Here is a 19,001-nt window from a genome sequence, read left to right as displayed (position 1 = left end):
GTATCAAAAGTTATTTTTAACAAGAGTTATAACTTCATTAGATGTCCAAATTTGAGATTGATTGATCAAATTCCTTTAGTGTTTACAATCTTGATCACGCAACACTTGGGCTCAGGGCCGGATCAACATACTCTTTTGCCCTAGGCTATGCTTCCAGAATCACTCCCTGTACAACAAACTAAGGACGTGTCCGTAATCTGGGGACAAACTCAAGAGTGATGATAGATGATAACAAAAAAGCAATTTGAGAGTAGGAACAAATATCCATAAGTACGTTGTCCGCGTCGGAGAAAAGGCCACCGAAGACAGCCGGATAAAAATGACATAACTCGAGACGAAATGTCGGATTAATGTCCAGAGGCAGTATTCATTATTTGTACTCGAGGTTTCATTATTGTAGGAATGGATTGGGAGCAGAAACGACGCAAGGGTAGCTCCAAAAGAAAAGCAGGGTGTTTCGTACATAAAAAAAAAAAAAAAAAAAAAAAAAAAAAAAGTGCGAGAGCATGAGTTACGGACTGGATGGAAACTGTGACCGTGGCAAACCTTGATAAGAATAGTGGCCAATCACGAAAGAACGAATCTGCGTTACAGGCCATTGGCCTGAAATGTTCCGTGACCGAGTATGGCCCGCCATAAAATGATGAGAATACATAATGACTGAAAATAAAATGTCGGAATCTTGTCCTGTCAAGGGAAATACATATGCATCTGTTGTGGTTTTTCTCACGAGACCAAAAGTTTTTTTTTTTTCCGTCCGTTTTGAACATTGCGAAGTTTCGTCTCGTCTCTAATACAGGGTGTCCAATATACAATGTAACCCGGAGTTTGGGATAGTAGAACTTTTGAACCTGAAGTGATACACGAATAATGGTTATACCAAAATGAAGCCTTGTTCATGCATATATTTTTAAACTAAGAAGCAACGATTGAAGTACACTAGGAACCACACAGTGTTGTCAGATGTAACCGAAGGTTTTTTTTTTTTTTTCAAAACATGTAAATTGACTCATAACTCATACGTATGGATGTTCTGTCGTTAATTTTCAGTTTGTTTAGTTGGAGTGACTTGGAAAATATGGAACAGAAAAAATAATTTTTCATTCCCACCGATAACTAATCGGATGACGCCTCTGTAAGGGGTAACTAGGGAAATCGTAATTTTCATAAATTAACACTGAATTGGCAACTTTGCTGATGTTTCAGTGCATCAAAAGGTGTGTTAAGGATCTGTCTACATTATGCAATTCCTGAAAACAATGGAAAACAAACTTGAAATTATCATAATAAAACGTTTACTTACATGTACCCGGCAACACTGCTACTATCAGAAATGACTTACCAGCTCGATAGCGGATGCTGCGAGTGTCCCCTGTTTTGATTCAAACACTGGTTCACACGTTTCACCAGGTTGGCAGTAACTTTACGAAGATTATAGGTGTTAATGTTCTCAATGGCACTGCGAATGTTCGTTTCCAGGTCTAGAATAGTTCGAGAATTGTTTTTGTATACCTCTTGCTTTAAATAGCCCCATAGAAATGAATAGCAGTGTTGCCGGATTCATGTAAGTAAAAATTTTATCATGATAATTTCAAAGTTTGTTTTTCATTGTTTTTAGGAATTGCAAAATGTAGACAGATCCTTAACACACCTTTTGATGCACTGAAACATCAGCAGGGTTGCCAATTCAGTGTGTTAAATTTCTGAAAACTACGATTTCCCTAGTTACCCCTTACAGAGGCCTCATCCGATTAGTTATCGGTGGAAATGAAAAATTCTTTTTTCTGCTTGGCGCGGGAGACCCGGGTTCGATTCCCGGCGGGAGCTCATGTGGTTCGGATTCCACGTTAATCAGTAGGTCCACGTCTCATATAGCCTCGCTGCTGAACGGGACGTAAAACTCAAAATCAATCAATCAATCTTTTTTCTGCTCCATAGTTTCCAAGCTACTCCAACTAAACAGACTGAAAATTAACGACAGAACATCCATACGTATGAGTTATGAGTCAATTTACATGTTTTGCAAAAAAAAAAAAAAAAAAAATAAATAAATAAATAAAATAAAATTGATTTATACCTTCGGTTACATCTGGCAACACTGTGTGGTTCCTAGTGTACTTCAATCGTTGCTTCCTAGTTTGAAAATATATGCATGAACAAAGCTTCATTTTGGTATAACCATTATTTGTGTATCACTTCAGGTTCAAAAGTTCTACTATCCCAAACTCCGGGTTACATTGTATATTGGACACCCTGTACTAGTTTCAGGGTTCTTTGTAGTCTCGTCGCGATTCGCTTGAGCTGTTGCACGTCTCAGTGAAGTTTCAAGCCAAAGATGTGTACAACAGTGCCATTCCATAGCAGTGAACAGTTTTCTGTTTGAAACAAGACACACACGGAGTGTCAGGAAACTGCCGGTAGATAGTGTCTGTCGGAACTAATTGTAGAAGGGATGCAATCACGCCCTGTCTACTACAGTAGTGGAGTTCGTAGGGATTTGTACCATATTGGCTGTCACTTGCCTGTGAGGTGTTTCGTTTCATGCATTTGTGAGGGCTTGTTGGCAGCCGCCTGGTTAGTGCTGACAGATTGGTGTAGTGCAGTTATTGCGTGTCATCTTTTGTGACAATAAGTACTTTAGCAGTGCAATGGAGTTTGCAGTTGACAAGCTTTCAGGTATGATGATTAGGTATGAAATTGCGAATGCAAACTGTGATGAATCGGCTAGGTACTACCATGAGAGATTTCCACAAAGAAGACGGAAGCATTCGACGTTTGTGGTAAACGGGATTTGCGACCACAACTTCACGATCATGGGGGACAACAAACCACCAGAGGACTCCTGCCTTCGTAGAAGCGGTGCTTAATCGTGTGAAGGAACATTTTTCGACAAGCACGAGGACCATAGCACGTGAAATGGGTGTGGGCCACAGTACTGTGTGGAAAGTATTACATGAACACCAGTTCATCCCTACCATCCACAAAGAGTTTAAAACCTGATTCGTGTAGTACTATTTTGTGAAAATGGGTAGTGCAGGGCGATCCTCAGTTTCATGTCTCTGCACTGTTCATCGATGAAGCCTGTTTTATTAGAGACTATGTATTTAATACTCGGAATAGTCACGTGTAGGTTGATGAAAACCGTTATGCGACAATTGTCAAGAGCGCGAATAAACATTTGTAGAAAACACCGTGGACAGACATCGTTGGCGACCACTCAATAGGCCTCTATCTTCTTCTTTCCCGCGTAACTGGAACAATGTGTAGGCGATGTTTTTGCAGCATAGGCTTCCAAAATTATTACCAGATGTCCCGCTTGGACAGCAGATGTGGTTTCAGCATGACAGGGTACCATCCCACTTGCTGCTGTTTCTCGTGCGTATCTTGATCAAAATTTTCCAGATAGATGGATCGCTCGAGGGTATCTTGTTTCCAGGCCAACTCATTCACTGGTTCTTATCCCATTTGATTTCTTATGGGGTTATCTTAAAAGCCGTGTCATGTATTGACGTCCTGCACTTGTCAGCTACTTTTCTCAAGAACATTCAAACCATGTAACTGTTTTATTGTCGCATCGTAGTTTGTAACCTCAGATTGTTTCTTTCGTAATAGCCCACCATCGCATTGAAAATTTCCCACCGCCACAATTCCCATCCAATCCATAGCTCATGTTTTCTCCTCATTTGATTCAGGTATTGGACATCTTTCTACCTGAAACAACTTTGTATACAATTGACAATTTCTCGTCTTTTTTTTTTTTGTTGTTGTTGTTGTTGTTGTTGTTGTTTCAGATGTACGAAATATCTTATCGTTTCTTTTGCGGCAACCCTTGCGCAACCTGTGCTTCCAGTCCATTGTTACAGTCTCTTCGAGGCCGTGAAGTCTTGAAACATTGCGTGAGAGCTATACATATTTTTGTCTACTTGTCGCTCAATCGTCGTATAGCCTAGAGGGGAAATCGTAATCAGATTTTAAAAGCAATGAATAAGAAAATATTTAGGAGAGTGAATATTTATGTTTAAAGAAAACATGTATTTTATGAAAATTATATTCAAAGGAAACGTATATTTTATGAAAAATACTCCTACCATATCAGGAACTTTTCTATCAATTATGTGTGGAAAAAAAAAATTGAAAATTAAGTAGGTTACAATTTTCTGATATTTTTTTTTACACTGTTGTAAATGTAATGATTGAAGCCTCGAAAGCATAGTTTGGGAAGTGTTGGGCTGCTAATTGAGTGACTCGCTTTCGATCCTCGGGGGTAGGGAGATTCTGTCGTTCAGTGCGGCACTGAGGTTCACCTAATTCTTTAAAAATTGGTGCCTAGGACAAGTAAGAGACTCAGTACAGACTATATCACGTCCGTGAGTACTGAAGAAAAAAAATATCCAGTTTTACGTCCATAGACGATTCTTGAACCTTCATAGCCCCTTCCGGAAATAATTTGTAGAAATATACTTTATATGATGTGAATTATTATTGATTATTTTAAAATCTTCTTTTAATTTTATTGTAGATTTCATGGAAATTTCTGTATTAATATTTTTTTGAATGGATATAGAACCGTTCGCAAGTGTTTTTATTGGCCGCGGTGACTCAGTGATAGAGCATTCACATCTGGTACGTGGGGTCCCCGGTTCGATCTCAGCTTGTACCAATTAAACTTGTGGTGGAAATACCGTGTGCGTGGATTTTCTCCGTGTTCTCCCGTTTTCTCCCACTATTCATTCCACCATTGCATTCATTCCTCATCATCATAACGTGGGACGTAAAACTGAAAGAAGATCTTATGGAGCTCCTTCGTGGCTAAGCGGTCAGCGTACGCGCCTTTGGCGCGGGAGACCCGGGTTCGATCCCCGGTGGGAGCTCATGAGGTTCGGATTCAACGTTAATCTGTAGGTGCACGTCTCATATAGCCTCGCTGCTGAACGGGACGTAAAACTCAAAATCAATCAATCAATCAACTGAAAGATCTTATTTCATTTTTTGTTGCTTTTTGTGTGTATTTGATTTATGTAAAATATTTGTGTTGGAGACTGTGCGTTTTTTATATTTAATCCTCGCTTGATACATTTATGTATTTTTCTTTGAAAGAACTAATTTAGAAATCTCCAATAAATATAGAAGAGCACTCAACAGGTTAAGAATTATTTCCAAGAAACAAATATGCAGTCAGTTGTTTGTGAAACAGTGTGTGAGCGCAATGTTGTGAGTTTTATTTAAGCTTGACAAAAAGGAGCATAAAAACACACTTGAAGGAGCACATAAGGTACCCAGATAAAGGCATCGGCATATCAGAACTTGCAAAACATTTCAAAGTGAATAGAAATTAAAAATATGAATAAAAGGGACACTTACCATTATTCTGTATCCGTTAAAAATAAATAATAATATAAAGCATACCGGACATTTTATCTAGTTCCACTTCAGATAGGTACTTATTTTAAAAATATTGTTTTATAATTTCTTGAGCTGGTAAACTTTATCCGTGAATATAAAACAACAAAAATACACAAAAAACTACATTTTTCTGATTTCATTTTTTCCTTTTCTTTTTATACTATTTATCATGGAAAGTGTTCGAACGTTCTATTTATTTATTTATTTACTCGTAAACACCTAATCCCTTTCTCAAACCAAACCAGCTGTAAAAAAATGTAAACTGTGTTCAGTAGATGAAATTACGTATTTAAAAAGGAGGGGAGCTGTTATTTTCTCTATCCAATGAAGATGAAAAATTCTAGAAATCGATAACTTTCGTTTAATTTACTGATGAAAGAATTAACAAAATAGATACTTATGCAGTTAGGCAGATGATCGTAACAGTTATTTTATTAAGTGTTTAAAGTTGAAAAAGAATTGAAATTGGAAAAGTAAGATGCAAAAAAAAAAAAAAAAGTTTCTTTGTCATCCTGTATTACAGTTTGGAAGGAATTTCAGTGTAGTAAAAACGGACAATAAAAATGCCCGACTTCAGATGCTAATTTATGTATTAAACTCGGGAGTTGCATTTGATAATTTGGACAGCTGTTTGAAAAGTTTCTGAGAGTGAAAGTGATCGAACATAGGTAGTTTTGTGGGTAACAATTTCAACTTAACAAGAAATAACAGTAAAGTCAACTCCTCTGTGGTACCAGAACACGTTAAAGGATATTGCCTCCCATATGACTCAAATAGATGACAGTGGTCAGCGCCATTAACTCTGATTCTCTAGATCGAAGTCGCTCCTTGTTGATTTAAATAAGTCCCAACTGCCACATCGTACGTAGCCAACACCTAAATTGCCCGTTCCCCCGATACGGAATCGAAGCCAGAACTGTGTACTAATAATTCTGTTACATGTAAACTCTGCTTAGAGGTTCTAAATGAGTTATTTTCTAAGTACAGTACTAGTTCTCCCGTTTATCGTTGGTTGGCATTTAAGTTTGAGTTTTGTGCCTTTACGCAACAATGATGTAATAGGGATAATCATGCCTGTAGTTCTGTATGGTTGCGAAATATTGTCGCTCACTCTGGGGGAAGAATACAGACTGAAAGTATTTGAGAATAAAATCGTGAGACGAATATTCGGACCAAGAGGAACGCGAATGAGGAATGACGGACACCTCAAAATGAGGAACTGCATATTTTAGACCGTTTACCAAACATTGTTAGGCCCATCGAGTCTAGGAGACTCAGGTGGGCAGGTCATGTAGCCAGAATGGAAGAAAGTAGGGACCTTACAAAGTATTAACCTGACAGTCCAATCGAAAACGACCATTAGGCGCAGATGGGAGGACAATATTAAGATAGGTGTCGCAGAAATAGGAATACGAAGTAGAAATTGGATCCAGTTGGCTAAGGATAGAAGTCAGTAGAGAGCATTTGTGAACGCGGCATTGAACCTCTAGGTTTCATAGGCCATAGAGAGAGGCTATGAATGATCGCAGCTACTATTAATGAGGGCTGTGAATTACGACCGAGGGTTGAATCTGATGCAGTTGTGGGTGCACAAGCCAACTCCCATAGTATAGGCAGTTCCCACTACACTATTGCGCCTTTAAGAGCAGCACCACGTCACCAGCCCCAACATCTTTGGTTCACGTATTCCGGACGTCTATGTTCGTTTAGTTTCTATTAGTTTTCTGGACCGTAAACATGGAATATTAAACGGAAGAACACAGTAACTTTCATTTATTTTTCCGAAGAGGCACGGTGGCTCAGTGATAGAGTACTCACTTCCACGAAGGGATCTTGGTTTGACCCAAGGCCATGTGCGTTTGTAGCATATAAAATCGTGTCCGTGAATTTTCCTCGGCTTCTCTCTTGTTCTCCCACATTCTTATTATTCCAATTCCTCCATAATCTTTCATTTTCGTTAATCTTTCGTTTACTTTAGTCCAGAGGACATAACCGTGGGATATTAAATATTGTTTTGTTTACTTCGTTTTCCAAAAATTAATATTTTTGGAACTGGGTATGCTCATTAGAATGTTTAGATCTTTTAAGAAAGTAATTACCTTCTTGAACATGTTTAAATATTCCAGTTTATATTTACCTCTGGTGCGTGGAGTCTCTGATTCGATTCCACCTCGTGCAAAGGATACTTTGTGTGGTGGTCAAACACTGTGTGCGTGGGTTTCCTTGAAATCATCCAGTTTCGTTTCACTTGCTTCACTCGACCATTTCATTCATTCTCATCATTACAGTGTCCTGCAGCCTACCAAGTATAACTCATCTGAAACGTTTAGAAGGCAGTATTTTATTGCATGTTTTGTGTTACATCAACAAAGGTTTTTAATCACGTAAGCAGGCAGAATTAACAACGGCATTTTTGACCATAGACATTTCAGTGATGATTTTGTGTTCTTCATCAGTACAGAATCCTTAGGGAAACAATGAATATAAAGACGAATCATCACAAATATATAGAATGAAGGATACCTAGAACTAGACTATATTAAATTGTTAACATTTTATTTCTATAGTAAGGAAGCACATACATAGGGTTTTTTTTTTTTTAATACAGGCAGGTAAATTCACCTTCAAACAACTTTGTTTCATTAAGGAATTTGTATTGACGAAAATCACAAACCATCATTGAAGCGTCTACTGTCAAGAATGCCATTGCTTACCTTTGGGTGCTTCCGTGAGTGAAAAATTTTGTTTACCTATGTATATTACGCTATGGAACCTATTAATACAGTATGTAATGTCTTGTCTTGTTGCATTACAGAGAGAGCTTCAGCTGGAGGATTTGAAAATTAGTGAGAGCATTGCTAAATCCGCCGCGTCTGTGCCGCCTGCAATTCCTGAAGCAAGCAAAGATAAAGAGTCAAAGACTAGCTCCAGCGAACAAGAAGAAGATAGCTCTCCTTCTCCAACAGAAGAAAAGGCAAAGCCCCCTGAGAAGGCTACAAAAGTAGTGAAAGAGGAGAAGGTAGAGAAAGCGGTTGCTCAGCAACAGGCAGCAGCGCCTTCTCCTGTGCAAGGAGCTTCGACCACACCAGCCAAGGAACGCAAGAAGAAGAAGAATGAGCTAGCGACCCTGCAACAAATGAGTAAGTACATTTTTTATATATATATATCATTGACTTCTTTTCAGGCTAATTTTGATCTGTGCATTTATTTCTTAACAATTTCTTGCTTCGTATACATTGCGTAGATTTCGGGTTTGTCCACTGAAAATATAAACTCTCGTGTTACATTGTACCGAACTGTGTAAAACAGTTTAGACTTCATTGTTTTCCCGATGAGTTAGACGTGTGATTCATGTCTCACGTTAATCTGTAAGTCTCATCTAGCCGTAATCGAGAATATAAAAGACTAAATAACAAACGAAAGAAAGGTGGTAATATTAAAGTAGCTTAAGAATATAAAAAGAGACGGTAGCAGACTCAAAATCTTACGCTGAAAAATAGCTACACAAGATTCAAAGATACAACAGCGTATTAGTTGGCTATAGTCATACTGAGTTTCTAAAATAACTATTCAAGGGTAAGAGTAGCACCGGTTTACCGGTACCTGTGAGTCGCTGAAGTCAAGCAGTACCTGGTTTAGTCAATATTTAGACAGGTGACAGCAGATGAGATTCATAGTGCGGCGTTTACTCGGCATCATGAGGATAATTGGGGAGCTATCTGAAAGATAAAATAGCAAGCTCGGATCAAGAAAACCAACATCGAGTTTTTCTATGCATACTTGATTTGCTTAAGCTCATTCGAGCTTTGCGCCAATTAGATTTTAGTTTCGCATTGCATTTGTAATTTATAAGCAAATAATCACAAGTGCCCGGAATCTGGTAATTTGAAGGGAGAGCTAATTTCCATTAGTCTTAATAACAGTAATGTGTTACTCAAGCATGCCTTTTAAAATTTTACTAGATAATAGTAAAATTTGGCCGAATTATTCTGAATCGAATGAAGCTAATTAAGTTTCCAATGAGATCCATATTAATAGACATTTATTTTACCTCTGTTTTGAGTATTATTAATGTGAGCAGCATGTCTCTAAACATTCGAAAGCTGGTTGTAGGAAAATGACAGGTGTCGGGAAAGAAACAATAGATATCCGTAGATATCCCGAATTTCCTCATCTTCCTTCTGTTTTCCAAAGAACTACAATGTTATGTAAAATGATTCTGTATTACTCACTTTTTAAATACATATTTTTTGTTCGGCCCACACTATTATACACTGATGACTTGATCTTGTTGATTTTGCCCACTTCAGATACTGAATTTAACATGCCTGCTGTAAAGTATCTGATTGTCAGTGGAGGAATGTTGTGATGCGTTTTGTAATTGTTCCGAAGTCGAATGAGCCAAGCACTGACAAACATCACAAATCTGATTTGTTCCATTATTTCCTTTTCTCAGTTATATATACTTCTCGAGGAAGATCATCTTCAAAGTTGAAATAAACTCCGAAATAACGAATTTAGCTGTCTTTTTGCTGTGCGTATCAGGATACATTAACAGTCATTTCGAACTGACTGGTGTGTGTTGTAAGAGTGCTCCTAGTAGGCACCTGGAAAATTAATAAGAGCTAAGAATAGAAGAGGTGTGTCATCTGCTGAGAGTTCACAATTTTTTGTATTGTTTCTAGTGATCAAGAATCCATGAGTGAAATATTAAAAGCCGGCAAATCCGCTATTGAAGTTCTTGTTTACCGGCTAGTATGGTTGAGATATTTAAAGCATTAAGGCTGATTATCGTAAGACTTACCTGTTGTAGATTCGAATCCTGCTTAGGACGTCAATCTTAACATACTGTTCTTCTTACATCCATTTCATTATCCTAGCTTTTTATCGTCTCCCTCAGCTTAAATCGCATATGCGAAGAAGTAAAACCAAAAATAAATAAAGTTTGTCTGACACCACTGCTTCAACAACATGCAAATTATTCTGTCTGTTCCGTATACTGCTTGTTACATTTGCTGTGAATGAGGAAAGCAGGCTATTACGTCACAGCAGAATGTGTGATTTGTTTAGTGTCCATATCTCCGGTCTGTCAAGAAAGAAAAATGGCATTCACTGAAAACTGTTCAGTTCAGACACACCATTTGCGGTATACTATTTAATCTGAACTGTTCTTTCCGAATTCACTCGAGCCTAACGTAAGTCTATTAATTTCCTCTGTTGCCATTTGTAAATATGTTCTTACTGATGTTGTTTGGAAAAAAAGGAACGATATTATCGAAATTAAGATGGGTTAGATATTCTTCGATCTATCTTTCCGTTTTACAGTTGAGAAACTTAAATATATATGTTGGTATGTTGTGTACTTCTCGATTTTTACTGTCATTGTATACCCAAACAGTTGGGTATTTGCACTAGTTTGTGTGTAGATGTCATTCTTAACTTCAATGTAAACTTTTTATTCCGCTTGTTTCAAATGTATTGATTACCGTCGAGGTCTGTACCGGATCGGATTTTTTTCGTATCAATAAACTCATCACATAACGGTACTTCGTACTAATTTGACCTATATATGTCCTACACTACTTGAATATAAGCAATTATGCAGTATCCACTTTGAAGTTCAGCTGTTCTCTAGGTTCGACGAAGTCTGTTTTTCTTATCGGTTTGTCAGGACCTTAAGCATTTTAAATTCAGCTTCATTAGTTTCCTTTAGTATGTCTTAATATACGACTAACTCGATTTTCTCCTGGTGGTTTCGCTTCATGTTTCAATAACCTGTACAACCTCTTCTTGCAGCACGAATTGTACCTCTGCTTTTACTTGTGCTTCTTTTATTTCTGGACCATCGCTTCAATATAACTCGCTTAGAACTATTTACTTACAGACAATAACTGACAGATTTTTAATATAATGGATAAAGAGGTTATCAAAACATTTACTTCGTTAATAGTGTACGAGCTTTTGGCGTTAGAGACCCGGGTTCGATTTCCGGCGGGAACTCGGTTCGGATTACACGTTAAGCTTCAGATCCACGTCTCATATAGCATCGCTGCTGAAAGCAACGCTAAACTAAAAATCAAATCAAACTTCGTTGATTGCATCTGTAAGAGTTTTCCTATACAGTTTCAACCATTTATTCTGTAGTATGATCTACTCGTGCCAGCGGATTAAACTTTGTGTTTTAATACCAATATCATTGTTAGTTGTTGTTTCCATTTATCTCTATGGAGATATTTTATCACATGCATATGGAATAGGGGATTACGTAGTATACACTATGCTGTTACAGACACAGGAGCCACCTCAGTTGTGAAAATTGGCACACAATTGCTGCATTTTAAACGTTGAAGCATGATGCTGTCACCAGTGTGACGTGTAGTTTTTTTTGTGGATGAAAAGGTGAGTTTGCTGTGAATGTCAGAAAATTGACTCTGTAGTATATTCCCTTATTCAATATGTTTGAATTCATTAACTTATGAGCATAGACAGCTCGTACAGAATAAATTCACTTTTATATTTTCGCACTTAAATTTTGATATAGGAACTACAAGAAAATGTTTGAGTAAATTATTTTTATGCTCAAAAATGCACTATCAGCTTATAATGGCTATTGAAGTACACAAGTACTCAAAATTGCGAAGAGAATTCTGAGAAATACTTTACAAATGGAAATACTTTATAATCGGCGTAGAACATATTCGCTAGGCATCTCTAATACAACGATTATTATTATTTTAATATTTTTCAGGTTCATACATGATTTTTATTAATCTGTTCTTATTCTCTATTAGACTTTTCTATAACTTATCCTAGTAAACATGGGTGTTGTACTTTTTGAGAAAAAAAGAAAGGAAAAATATCCAATTAGGCTAAGCTGAAAGCTATACTTGTATATTGCATATTGTATTCAGGTTAGTGTGCGTTATAGAGGAATGCGTTTCAGTTACGTTATTGAGAAAACGAACAGCTGTTGTAAGTGAACTTCGGGTTGAAGAATAGAGACTAATCAATTGACGCTCTGGGGAATTGGTGTTTGAAAGTTCAGTAGGAACTTTCTTTAATACTGAATGTAGTAGGTTATGGAAATCGGAAATGTGGCGTTGGGACTGAACGTGCGTGCCAACTAGCCGCTTATGAACAGTATTGGCATAGATAGGCTTTTTGTAGTTTGCAGCCGGTATCAAAGTTTGTTGGTTTTTTTGGATTAGTTGTGCTATATCGTCGAGTTAATAACTTAATCCATTTTTATAGTCACTGTCGATTTTACGTATAAATGGAAATAATCTGTGTTTTTATTAATATTATATAAATAGTATAACATTACGCTTCAGGGACTAATTTGAAACAACATAAGGGTAGGTTGGTAGAACAGAAGTTAATTGGTGTAAAGCAATATTGAATCATCTCTGCAGCTAATTAGTAAAAATATTCGCGTTTTTTTTTATAGGCAAATATATATATCGCCCTGAAGTTTTTTAAAGGAATTTTTAATATTTGTCATTTACGAAATATTTCGATTAAAATCTTCACTGTTCATGTGAAACTTTCCTCTTACATAGTATTTATCACTTTGTTTCTTTATTTTTTAACGTTTTTTATGTGTATTTTTATTTTTTATCTTTTTATTTTTTCTAACCCATAACTAAAGAACTGTCCTATTTAATTTATGACTTCCTACCAAATTTTGGCATTAGCTTTCATGTAGCACATAAACTTTTCATAAACATCTAAGTATGTGTATATGTGTTTATATTACTGTGCATTACTGCCTATGTATTAGACTGCATCTAATATGGACCATTTATGAGTTAAAAAAATATTCCTTTTTTTTTTTTTTTTTTTTTAAATACGTCTCTGTATTCCCAACATCTCAATATAAAATTGTTTACGAGGCATAAGAAATATTTATGTAAAGTAAATCTCTTATAGAAAGTAAGTTACAAATTGCATTTATTTCTTTGCGTAGGTGATACTCTTGATGTTTGTAATTGGTTTCCCATCTTGATTTTATAAAATTATAAGTGTAAGTTTGGTCTATTCAGTGTCTGATTCGATCTTTCCTGGAATGTATCTGCTTTTTAGATACATTTTAACCGGGCTTAATATGGAGAACAATTAAAGATTTATTGCAGTTAAAAACCTAACTTTTCGAGCCCTAGTGTTAGTACGATCGATACGACTGTAATGCGTGGTGAGATTTCTATTATAACGCTCAGGAACAACTTGACAAATGTGTATATATATCGGGTGTTCTAAAAAATGGCGCCCATCGACCACAGAGCACCATTCTACAGGCAAAATAAAGCGAAAATATTATATGTTGAAATGCCCTCCGGGGCTTTCTTCAGCCGCTATGGGGAATCAGAATTTCACAATGTGATGTCGCAAATTAACTTGGAACCATTGGCATCACTCTAATATATCAAGCAGTTACATCGATTGCTACAGTAAGTGATTCTAGTATTAATCATATCGGCTTTAGCTGCAATCTGGAAAGAATCGATGCAACTGTTTGATAGATTAGTACATCTACTCTATGGTTTTTTATTTGCGACGTTACCACATAGTGCAATTCGTATCTTCAGACAAGAACCTGAAAAGTATACATATATTTTTTACTTTATTATGAGACATGTAGAATAGTGTTCTGTGGTCCATGGACGCCAATTTTAGAACACCCTATATATTGACGTCTATATTCCGAATATATATTGACGTCTGTTGAAATACATATTGAAATCAACGTAATTTCTGATTTAGGAGTTTCACAAAATGTGAAAATACGCTTTCAGCCTGGGTAGCATACAACCTAACGGCTTGAGCAAAATGTAGAAAGTGTTCATGAAATTATAGACTAACATGCTAAAGATAACATTTTTACGCACGTTCTATAATAAAAGAATATTTGCTTATCTGAGTATTGCGTAATTTTTATTTTTCTAGATAATAGTCAATATTTCAGTTAGCTACTTCAACTTTCATGTGGTCACTTTTTATAAAATTTGACAGAAAACTATTCTGTCTTCTATAAGTAATAGAGAATTCTGTAAAACATCCTTAAAATTGCAGTGCATCTGAATAGAGCTTAAATCAACAACTACAGTGTGTCCGTAAAGTTGCGCAACCCAAAGTTTGAAGTTTGATTGCGTATATCTTTTGAATCAAGAACGATAAAGACATGAGACTTGAAACAAATATAAGCGTGTTCTATGTACATATTTTCGAGATCATGACCAATGTTGGAATTTGTAACATTTTTTTGTAGTGACGAAAGAAAATACCGAAAGTGTAAAATAAAAAAAAAAAAAAAAAATGTACAAAATGAAGAAAAGCACTGATTTCCTGCGAGTGAATCCATGTGTAAATGTGCAGTATGCATCAACATTTATCCATTGGTGCAAAAAATATGACAAAGTTCATGCAGTGTTGTCATGTAAAAAGGTTGTTTATTGCAAGTCTGTAAAATGAATGTTTTTGACAGAAACGCGGCCCCTGGCAACACTGTTGCCATAAAATTACTCCAACACGTGTGTTTTAGGTTAATTAATGATAAGCTATGAGAATTTGCACATAATTAATAATCTGAATTTTTATCGCAAAAATTTGCAATAAAAAATACCCACCTGGCATAAAAACTTAGGTTATCAATTATGTGCAAATTCTCATTGATTGTTATTAATTAACCTAAAACACATACATCTGTTGCAGTAATTTTATGTCAACGGTGTTGGCAGGGGCCGCGCTTCTGTCAAAAAACACCCATTTTAGAGACTTGAATTAAATAGTTTTTCCCATGGCAACACTGCGTGAACTTTGTCACATTTTTGCACCAATAGATAAAGTTGATACATACTGCACATATACACAGGGATTCACCCACAGGAAATCAGTTTTGTGCAGCTGAATATTGATTTTTTTTCATTTTGTACATTCTTTTATTTTTTATTTTACATTTCGGTACTTTCTTTCGTCACTACACAAAAATGTTACAAATTCCAACATTGGACATGATCTCAAATATCTACATAGAGCACGCTTATATTTGACGTATAAAACATAACAGTTTCCTGTTCATTGTTTAATTAAAAGAAACTGACCAGATGAAAAAGTTGATTACCAGTCGACTGAAATATCATCTCCAAAAATAAAAAAATTACGAAAAATTAATGTAAGCAGATAGGGGTTAATAACATCCAATGTAAAACTTAGGGACTCTGCCAAAGAGAATTGAGAATTCCGGATAGTTCTTAGTGAATCATTCTTCTTCCGAAGCAAAATTGATTTTGACTTGTTTTCATGTAGATTTTTGTTCGTTCCTTTTGTGTACAATCGTTCTCTAAACGTTATAATAGAAATTCTGAAAGACATGCTCACAGAAAGGTGAGGGAACAATTGTGAAAAATAGTTTCGATCAGCAGTGTTAAATTACGCTGTTAAGTACCAAACTATTCAACTGCACAAAATTATTCTTAGCATATGTGCAATGAGAATTTGTGTGTATGAGTGCTGTGAAGAGTGTTATGCTAATTGATTTTATGCTTATTTAGTGTTGGTAGTTGCTTCTGATTATCGTGGCTTATGTACAAATAGTGAAGAATATTTGTTCATACATTTGTTACAAAAATGAATCACTAATTTGTGTGAAATTCTAATAATTTATTAACAGTGTTTGAGTAGTGCACTAGGTTTACTACGTTTACGGTCACATCAATAAAAAAAAAAAGCAAAGAAACAAACTGTAATCCACTCACATTGTAACAAGTATACAGGGTGTTTCTAAAATGTAGACATACTTGAAGTGATTTCATATGTTGTATGAAGATTTTGAGATGGTTACGCGATACATATTTAAAGCTATATATAAAAAATCGAAAAAAGCTCATTATTCGAATTTTTTTTACTGTTATTCAGTATTCGAGTATCCGAATATTCGTTTTTAATATTCGATCAATATTTGTGAGGCGTGTCCGGAAAGTAAGTACCGTTAAAAAAAAAAAAAAAAAGATTTGTTCAAGCCAAATTTATTTTTACATAAAAGAGCACACCTTAAACTATTTTTTTTCGACATAGTTTCCACCAATGTTCAAACACTTATCAGAGCGGGTGACCAACTTGTCCAAACCTTCATCAAAGGAACATGCCACCACACAAAATAACCACAACTCAACCATAGTGGTGTCAGTGTAGAGGCAATGAACCAGTGAAACTAGCGCTGCGGTGGCGTTCAAACGAAACTGTGCGTACTTGCCGGACACTGACGGGATATTTCATTGAGAAAGGCTTGGACAAGTTGGTCACCCGCTCTGATAAGTGTTTGAACATTGGTGGAAATTTTGTCGGAAAATGGCTTAAGACGTGCTCTTTCATGTAAAAATAGATTTGGCTTGAACAAACATGTTTCAGTAATTTCTTTCCAAAATGGTACTTACTTTCTGGACACGCCTCGTATTAAAATAACAAAGTTTGTTGGAATATTCGAACAATCCATTATTCGAATCGAATTAACGAATATGTGAACAATTCATTATTCGAATCGAATTAACGAATATTTGAACAATTCATTATCCGAATCAAATTAACGAATATTCGAACAATTCATTATTCGAATCGAATAACGAATGTTCGAACATTCGAATAATGGATTTATTCGAGTTTCAACAGCACTGGTGTGTACCCTTACGTTTCCCCAATTCATATCAGATTTCTACCGTACGAACATCCCTAGTTGCCTTTGCATTTTCGAATTGAGGCTCTTCGCTGTCTCCCTACTTTTTAAATTTTAGTAAATAATATACAGACAGTGAACATTAGAAGTTTAGTGAGCCAGAGAGTATCTACATTAAAAAAATATATATATTTATTTATTTAACAATCACCAGATACAGCTCATATGCCATTTTTTAATACTGGATATCTAACAAAATAAGAATGAAAATGATTTGGTTATGTATAGGCCAGGGCCTGTTTAGTAGATATCATCCCGATATTTGCTTGGTAGCATTGAGAAAAAAACATGAAAAACCCCAGTCAGGATGGTCTGCAGCGGGAGTCGAACTCACGACCTCCCGAATACGAAGCCAACGCTCTACCATTGAAGCTACAACGTTCAACGATTATACACCAAGCTTACGGGAAACGGTGATAATGAGATGAATGCTATTGATGGAATGAAGAAAGTGAAAGGAAACTGGAGAACCCTGAGAAAACGCACGCACGCAGTGTTTGTATATCGCAAAGCCATTTGGCGGAAAGGGGGATCGAACCAAAGCCCCACGCGCCCCCCCCCCCCCCCCCCGAGAGCTCTATCAATGAATCATCGCGGCATCGTAGTATCTACAAAATGCTGTTAAATAACCCAGTACTCGTAACTACATTTAAAGCTTTTCTTATAGACCAGAAATTTAGGTGCGCAGTTTGACACGAAAAGCGTTATGTACTATTTGCTGTAGTAGCATTTTGCAAACATTATGAGGCTCATTTATTATTATTATTATTATTATTATTATTATTATTATTATTATTATTATTATTATTATTATTATTATTATTATTATTATTATTATTATTATTATTATGTTCATTGCCTTTTAGTTATTTACTAAAATTCAAAAAATTGGGTTGTCCCCGCGTAGGCTAACGCTCTCGCATTCGGTGCGAACGGTCCCAGGTTCGATTCCCGGTGGTAGCACTCGGTCGAAAAAGTATAAAAAGTTTTTCAGGCCAGCCATCCTGAGCGAGGTTTTCCTCACACGCCAGGCAAATGCCGGGGTGGTACCTAACATATACGTCCGAGACCTCTTCCTTCCTTCCCTTTCTCCTGATAGTGTGATCGCCGAGGGCCGTCATCCCTCATACGTGACGGGCTAACATGGCCATAGATACCGAAAGCGTACAAATCTAAATCTTAAGTCCTAATCAAAAAAATAGGAGTCAACTGAGTGAAAATTGTCAGATCTAGATTTCTGAAACATTTTGTTTAAGTCTTTACTTTGGCTTGTGTGCCAATAAGTTGCTGTCTCAAAATCGTCACTACGACATAAGGAATTGATTCTCAAAGCTCATTAGTAATAGACTGAAACTCTGTATATTCATATTGAATAAAGGAATAAAGAACGTGTTGCTGTATTAAATTGAGGGTATAAGAATCCTCAAAAAAAGTGTATGGTTATGTTTGTGACTGGGATTTTTCTTTTTTCTTTTTTAATATTTATTGTTATATATCAAATGATTTATTAGTTGTTTATAAATTCTGGAAAATGCGGTTCATGGAAGATGCTAATAACGCTAAATTAGGCTTGGAAACAGTTCTAAAAATGCTTACAATTGGATATAGTGTAGACGCTGTTTTTATTCGTTTTAGTTGTGAAGCTTAAGTTCTTGGAATCATAACACAACCAATTCCAAGGACTTGCTTAAACATTAACAGCTAAAGTAGTTGCTTATGTATTAACACTGCGAATCTTTGGTATTAATAGAAGTGTATGGTAATAGGTTGAAATTGCTTACATTATGGTTACATTGTGCTAAATGGTACATTTGATTAAGTTTTTAATTCATACATTTTCGTAAGAACTATTCATTAAATTTCAATATAATAT

General features: G+C 36.0%; 1 protein-coding gene across 6 annotated transcripts in view; it reads left to right on the top strand.

Annotated features, from left to right (window-relative positions):
* LOC145663966 (uncharacterized) overlaps positions 1 to 19,001 on the top strand; it is a 193,913-nt gene that overhangs the window by 34,363 nt on the left and 140,549 nt on the right. For all 6 annotated transcript variants that reach the window (XM_081730201.1, XM_081730199.1, XM_081730202.1 and 3 more), the window contains exon 4: positions 8,219 to 8,543. In XM_081730201.1, the coding sequence (XP_081586327.1) occupies positions 8,219 to 8,543 (325 nt within the window). The remainder of the gene's footprint in view (positions 1 to 8,218; positions 8,544 to 19,001) is intronic.

This window comes from Thermobia domestica, chromosome 11 (assembly GCF_964235325.1).
Source record: "Thermobia domestica chromosome 11, izTheDome1.hap1.1, whole genome shotgun sequence".
Lineage (NCBI taxonomy): Eukaryota > Metazoa > Arthropoda > Insecta > Zygentoma > Lepismatidae > Thermobia > Thermobia domestica.
This window is presented reverse-complemented; position numbering and strand designations above follow the sequence as displayed.